Below are 7456 nucleotides of genomic sequence, written 5' to 3' on the forward strand. Positions count from 1 at the left end.
GGGACTTAATGAGTTGCCAGATTGTTTCCAGGTTGTTGACGTGGAGGTATTCCACTGTACTACAGTACCATATAGTTATAACACTCATATTCACATTTACATGGACTTCTAATGTTACAACGTTAGAAGGAGTCCATGATGTCCTCAGACATCATGGACTCCTTTCATCCCAGAAAACCGATCTGAACTGATCTGATGGCTTTTGGGGAATGTGTCCAGTGGTTTGGATCTGGTCTGTGGAAGGCTGTGAGTGACCCAAGATGGCATCTGTGCAACCTTTGCAGGATCTCCTCTTCAGTCTTTGGAAGATTTCCGTCACTCTCAAAGAACTCAAAGAAGAACCTTCTCCCGGACTCAAGCCTCAAGCTTGAAGTCCACTTTCCCATCAGAAGAGGAGCGGGGGTACCGGTTCTTGTGCTCTGACAGCAGCTCATCGGTGACGGTGAGCTCCTCCAGGTCGGTGGTGAAGTGCTCCGTGCTCTCCGCCATGGACGTGTCCTTGGTGGCGCTGTAGCTCAGCGCCACGCTGTAGGCGGCGGAGGGTTTGTCGGAGCTCCGGCGTCCACAGCCACAGATCTTGAGGAAGGCGGCGCGGAACTTCTGCGACATGGCATTGTAGATGACGGGGTTGACGGCGCTGTTGAGGTAGACGCACACCCGGCAGAAGAGCAGGAACCAGCTGTCCAGGTACGGGCGGTCCAGGAAGGAGTTGACCACCACCAGCGTGCGGTACGGCATCCACAGGCCGGCGAACAGAACCACCACCACCGCCAGCATCTTGGTTACCTGACATCGCCAGGACAAATTCACATTCTAAGACGGTTGCTGGAGCCAACACACCAGCTACTTCTTCTTTGATATTATTATTATTATTATTATTATTAGCGTATAGTTCCGTCAGCGGAGAAGCAGGGGCGTCCAAACTTTTCCATGTATCAACACGCGACAAAGACAACTCCTTTTTACCACCAAAGTGACGCTGATGGCGCTTAGCCATTCACATGAAAGCACAGCAAACACAACATTCATTCATTCATTTTCTACCGCTTATCCTCACCAGGGTCACAGGCGTGCTGGAGCCTATCCCAGCTGTCTTGGAGCGGGAGGTGGGATACAACTATAATTTTCACTTAAAAACAAAGTGGGATGACTTTTCTGTAAACATTAAAAAAACAACAGTTTGGAGCATAAAAGAAAACAGTCCGAGTGGTTAGAGTGCAGGCCACACAGGTAGGAGGCCCGAGTTCGATTCCACCTGTGCGTGCGTGGGTTTTCCTCCCCCATTCCAAAAACATGCTAGGTTCATTGGCCACTCCAAATTGTCCATAGGTATGAATGTGAGTGTGAATGGTTGTTTGTCTATATGTGCCCTAGGATTGGCTGGCCACCAGTCCAGCTGGGATAGGCTCCAGCACCCCCGCCACCCTGGTGAGGATAAGCGGTGGAAAATGAATGAATGCCAGTAAATGAATGAATGAATCAAACGGTGCTAACGTTCCCATTTCTATGGTAGTTTTAGCTGCCTTTCCTATTTATAGTATTTGCAATTTTAGCTTTTTGCGTTTTTTGTTTGCCATCTGTTCTCATTGCAGTTTTTAAATGACATTTTTGGAAGTCGGACCACGAAAAAAACCCAACATGCATACCACAAGCGGCCCCCGGGCCGGACTTTGGACACCCCTGCCTTAGCTCAAACGACATGAATTAGATGACAATTCCTGTTTAAGTCTGCCAGCCTGTTAGTAGTTGTAGTAGTACTACAGTAGCAGTACTTCTGCCTCCTATGATTTTCCGCGTGTCGCACATATCATCACGCCATCGGGTCCCTAAGGGGTGTCCATGCAGGGGCGCACCTGTCTCCTGGAGGCGGCGGTGGAGCCGGAGTTCCCGCAGCCGCTGCTCTTTTTGCCGCCGCCGCCGTCGTCGCGGGGATCCTTGGCGTCTGAGGGCAGCGGGTTGAGGAAGAGGATGCGCCCGATGAGGCCGTAGAGGACGGCGGACAGCAGCAGCGGCACCGCGAAGAAGACGCCGAAGTCGAAGAAGTAGACGGGCAGGTAGAACTTCCTGGAGACGCGGTAGCCGCACGTCGTGACGGCGGCGTTGTCGTACACCAGCACCTGCAGGTCGGCCAGGTAGAACCACATGACGCAGTAGACGGAGGTGAGGGTCCAGACCAGCAGGATGATCTTCTTGGCGCGGGACAGCGTGCACAGGAACTGGGCCCTGATGGGGTGGCAGATGGCGATGTACCTTTCCACGGTGAAGGCGGTGATGGAGCACGACGAGGCGTTGATGCCCAGGTACTGCAGGTAGGTGATGCACAGGCACCCGGAGTGGCCGAACACCCACGAGCCGAACACGCCGTCCGCGGCCGCGGGCAAGCCCGCCGCGACCAGCACCGTCAGGTCGGCCGCCGCCAGGCTGACCAGGTAGCAGTTGGTGGGCGTCCTCATGTGCTTGGTGGTCAGCACCACCAGCACCACCATGGCGTTGCCCGCCACGCCCGCCGAGCAGATGAGCAGCAGCACCGCCGTGCTGACCACCTTGTACGCCACGCTGTGGTCCGTCCACACGCCCAGGGTGCGGTTGAGCCCCCCCGGAGCGCTCGAGTTGTCCATCGTCGCTGAGCCGACTGAACGCCGACGAGAGCGCGCCGAGCGAGCGGATTTTACGCGCGGGTCCGACGGCGGATCGGCGGGCTCCCGGAGGGGTGACACGTGCGAATTGCCCACCTTCGGTGGGGCGCGCGCTCGTGGACGCGCGCGGAGAGGAGGCGCCCGCGCGCTTCCGCGGGTGGAACCGCGCGTAAAAGTCCTTCCTGGTGCTCGTATCTGGCGTGCGTGTCATTTAGGACTAGGAGATCCGAAGGCAACCTCAGGTGGATTTTTAAGCCCTCAAATCCTTCGGGTCGTTTTCCCCGCTGAAAGTTTAAAGATCGTTTTTTATCTCGCTCGGAGAAAGTTAGAAATATGACATCAATAATTGAAAATATGACATCAAGTCATCGTTGATTACAAATGATGAGAAATGATGAGAAAGATGAGATAAAACTACTGTAACTGTAACATCAAAAGTCATCATTATGTGATGAAAAGTGGAAATAAATCATGAGATGCAAAGTGCGCATGTGACCAGCGCAGTTTCTATCTCGTCATTTCGACTTTTGAATTCCGGAATTTGTACTTTTTACGTCATAAATGACGTACAGTTGGGATATGATTTTTTATTTCTTTATGTGACCTAAGCAGGTTTCCCTGGTTTTTAGCCCATCATAACATATAATATATATGTACTTTTCACTGTACGGACATCTTTGTTGTTCCTCCCCCATCCGGTCATTGGGTCCACCTGCACAACAGATGGGATGGAACACTTTTGACTGACAGGTATCCATTGAATAACGTGTATTTTGGTGGTATTTTTGGTGTATTTGATATGTATTTTATTGGATGGGGTGTATTTATTAATATATTTACTAGGCCAAACTGCACACACACACACACACACACACACACACACACATATATATATATATATATATATATATATATATATATATATATATATATATCCCTTATAATGAATGGATGTGACAAAGAGGCGCAGACCAGTTGTTGTTTTTTAACGGCATGTCCTTCTGCAGTTGTCGCTTCTGTGGCCGGCGTCCACGCGTGGAGGCGGGATAGGCTCCTCCACACCAACTGTGCACGTCCGTCAGAACGCACGTCTGTTTTATTCACAGCTCTCACTGTGCTGCCCTTAAGGCAATTTTATAAGTTAATGGGTTTAAATAAGCTGCACGGAACGTTGTGGATGTTACCCACGTTGAGTTATCACGCAGGAATGCCGTGAGTTTGACTGCATTGTGATTTATTTTGGCATATTTGGATATAGTTTTTTGTGATTGATTGGGCTTGGGGCATTTTATAATGTAGCAGCCGCTCAAGATGTTGAGATGCACCTTTTCTGTTACAGTACGCACAGACATATCTGTAAAAGAAGACAATTAAACTTTCCAGTGGAACTCCAGGGTCTTCGTTCGTGGTTTAGCTTGGTGTCACCAACATCCCCGTTGAAAACACTACACTCACAAATGCATCTGAACAAGAACCATGTGGCCGGTTCTCATCGGGGGCTTAAGAGGTGAGTCAAAATTCACATATTTGGTGTTCGTTGTGGCAAATCTCATTCAATCTTCCGGGTAGACTTGATTGCTGTGACCGCATGTGTCAATCATCCTCTCGGGTCAGCGGTTCGACTCCAGCAGCTGGTGGGATCAGTAGGAAGGTTTTTACCGCCACCTAGCGGACAAGGGTGTCCAGCACCCTGCATTTAGAGCAGGTTAGCATGCAGCACTCCTGTCTAAGGGAGCATTTTAACGGAGCCCGGCCTAAAAAAGCCCGGCCTAAAGAGTCTAAAGCAGGGGTGAGCAAACTATGGCCCGGGGGCAACATCTGGCCCGTTCTTACCAAAGTATTTAATCTAAAATTAACATCCAACCTGGCATGGCTTGAGCCGTTTGATGGTTTAAGCAGCCTTTTTTCCATCAATTTGGTTATTTATTATTTGGTTCTGCTGTTTCCAAAGTGCTCCTGAAAAAAGGGACACTAGCACATATACACTGGTATGAAAAAGTATCTCAACTTTTGGAATTTCTCACATTTGTGCATAAAAACACCATCAAATGTGATCTGAATCTAAATCACACAGATTGAAAAACGGTGTCTGCTTGAACTAAAACCACCCAAACATTTATAGGTTTTCATATTTTAATGAGGATAGCATGCAAACAATGACAGAAGGGGAAGGAATAAATAACTGAACCATCTGCTTAAGGAGACTTAAATTGAGACCAGTTTTTACAACAATTGAAGTCAGGTGTTTGCCCAATCACTGATGAATGGCTTAAAGCTGCCCCGCCCACTATAAAACACACACCTGGTAAGAATTGTCTTGATGAGAAGCATCGTCTGATGTGCACCATGGTTCGCTCAAAAGAGCTGTCTGAAGACCTGCCATCAAGAATTGTTGATTTGTACGAAGCTGCGAAAGGATACAAGACCATCTCTAAAAGTCTGGATGTTCACCATTGGACAGTCAGAGAAGTTGTCTACAAATGGAGAGAGTTTGTCACTGTTAATTCTCTCCAAAGAAGTGGCCGTCTACCAAAGATGACGCCAAAAGTTTAGCGCAGAATACTCAGAGAGGGAAAAAAGAACCCTCGAGTGTCTGCTTAAGACTTCCAGAAATCACTGGCACAGTCCAATATCCGTGTGCACACATCAACTATATGGAAAACTGTTGCCAAGAATGGTGTCGGCGACCCGGACCCGGATAAGCAGAGGAAAATGGATGGATGGATGGTGTTCATGGGAGGACTCCACGGAGGAAGTCTAAAAAAAACATTGTTGCTGGTTTAATGTTGGCAAAAAGGCACTTGGACACTCCACAGAAGTTTTGGCAAAATATTTTGTGGACTGAAACCAAAGTTGAATTGTTTGGGAGGAACACACAACGTCACGTGTGGAGGAAAATTCCAAAGTTCATCAGGATGTTTTGCAGGAACACCTGAGGTCGTCTGTCGGACAGTTGAAGCTCAAAAGAGGATGGATGCTGCAACCAGACAATGATCCAAAACACAGAAGTAAATCAACTTCAGCATGGTTTCAGAAGAACAAAATACACGTTCTGGGGTGGCCAAGTCAAAGTCCAGACTTGAACCCCATTGAGATGCTGTCGCATGACCTCAAAACAGCAATTCATGCCAGACATCCCAGGAATCTGACTGAACTACAGCAGTTTTGGAAAGAAGAACGGGCCAAGATTAGTCCTGATCCATGTGCCAGACTGATCTGCAGCTACAGGAAGCATCTGGTTGAAGTTAGTGCTGCCAAAGGGGGGGGGCACAAAATATTCAATGTGATGGTTCAGTTCCTTATTCCTCCCCCTTCGTCATTGTTTGCGTGCTATCCTCATTAAAATATGAAAACCTATAAATGTTTGGGTGGTTTTGGTTAAAACAGACACTGTTTTTCCATCTGTGTGATTTTGGCAAAGATCAGATCACATTTGATGGTGATTTTATGCAGAAATGGAAGAAATTCCAAAAGGTCCAGATCCCTTTTCATCCCACTGTAGCAGATACATGACACTTTTACAGATACAATAAATCCAGGTGGGCTGTTACGTGTAAAATATATAGTCTGGACCGCCGTCAATTTGGTTAAATCAGTGCAGCCCGCAAGTCAAAAAGTTTGCCCACTCCTGGTCTAAAGAGTGAATTAAGAAAGAGCCATTTTCAGTGGCCTTTTATTGTACCCATGCTGTCTAATCAGCATCTTGATATGTTTGTTTTCTTTACTTCAGCTCATGAAAAATGGCAGCAAAAACAAAAGTGTCGTATTCATATTTGTGTTGATCTCCAGCAGGAGTTCATTGTTGGCCAAACATGTCTTCTTTGGAAACAGCCAAGCCAAAGATGATGAATATGTCCGTACAGTATGTGACCATATAGTGCTGGATGGTATATAGTACGTATATATATTCCCTTTATGTGCAGACATTGGACATGTTTGTTTGTTGACAGATCGTTTTGAAAGCCTGTCGAGAAAATCAAGGTCAAGCCCAGTCGACTGACCCTGACCTCCTTCAGCGTGACGCCGAGTCCATTAGTTTCCGCTGACAGGACGCTTTTCACTTTACTGCACACTGCAGATAAAATCCAGCACACACGTGTGGTGCTTTGCACTCTTCTGTACAGACGAGTCGGGACTCATGGGTACTCGTCTCTGTTCACTCGTTCACACGCACCCCTGCTGTTGCTGCCGAAATTATCAAAAGGGAACCATCAAAAGTCCAGGGAAGAAAAATGTTCATGTCGGCTCATTAAAACGAGTCAGAAATGAGTCAATGTGGCGGCCAAGGTGCGACCATTCTTCACATACAGTCACGGGAAAAAGGACGGCAGGTACAACTAAAGGTACATTTTTACAAATGGAATATGACAACAAAAGTAGCTTGTAAGAATTTCAAGCATAGTGTCTTGATAATAACCACTTCTACTCGTGCGACCATTCCTCACATACAGTCATAGAAAAAGGATGGCGGGTACAACTAAAGGTACATTTTTACAAATGAAATATGACAACAAAAGTAGCTTGTAAGAATTTCAAGCATAGTTTCTTGATACTAACCACTTCCACTCGTGGTGGTACCAGCCACCAAATGAACAGGAAATGGAAGGTCTAATAATAAACCTTGGGGTGGCCACGGCCACACCATTGCTCCGCCACTGCAGCTGCACGCCGTATTGGTTTCTACATCACACTACAATGCATGTACACAGTAATTCCGTGCCAAAATCAACATATTTATTTCATATTTCATACAGGGTTAGGCAAAATGATCTGACACATTTGAAGGTTCAATAAAAGGCAAATAGTGCAGTTTTCCTTTA

The 7456-nt window shown here is 47.2% G+C and overlaps 1 protein-coding gene across 1 annotated transcript; it reads right to left on the reverse strand.

Annotated features, from left to right (window-relative positions):
- On the reverse strand, positions 1 to 2691 carry trhrb (thyrotropin-releasing hormone receptor b). Its single transcript, XM_058047866.2, has 2 exons — positions 1854 to 2691; positions 1 to 786 (listed from the first exon to the last, which is right to left on the reverse strand). Exons 1-2 carry the CDS (start codon positions 2616 to 2618, stop codon positions 355 to 357), a joined length of 1197 nt encoding a protein of 398 aa, XP_057903849.2. The 5' UTR covers positions 2619 to 2691; the 3' UTR covers positions 1 to 354.
- Between the last annotated feature and the right edge of the window lie 4765 nt (positions 2692 to 7456).

This window comes from Doryrhamphus excisus, linkage group LG7 (assembly GCF_037039965.1).
Source record: "Doryrhamphus excisus strain RoL-2023G ecotype Guam linkage group LG7, RoL_Dexc_Guam_v1.1, whole genome shotgun sequence".
NCBI classification, from domain to species: Eukaryota; Metazoa; Chordata; class Actinopteri; order Syngnathiformes; family Syngnathidae; genus Doryrhamphus; species Doryrhamphus excisus.

Bases quoted from the DNA above. Each gene is read 5' to 3' on its own strand.
- trhrb (XM_058047866.2), bottom strand. From the start codon at position 2,618: ATGGACAACTCGAGCGCTCCGGGGGGGCTCAACCGCACCCTGGGCGTG. The intron at 787-1,853 runs GTGCGCCCCTGC...TGGCGATGTCAG, and splicing joins CCGCCGCCTCCAGGAGACAG to GTAACCAAGATGCTGGCGGT.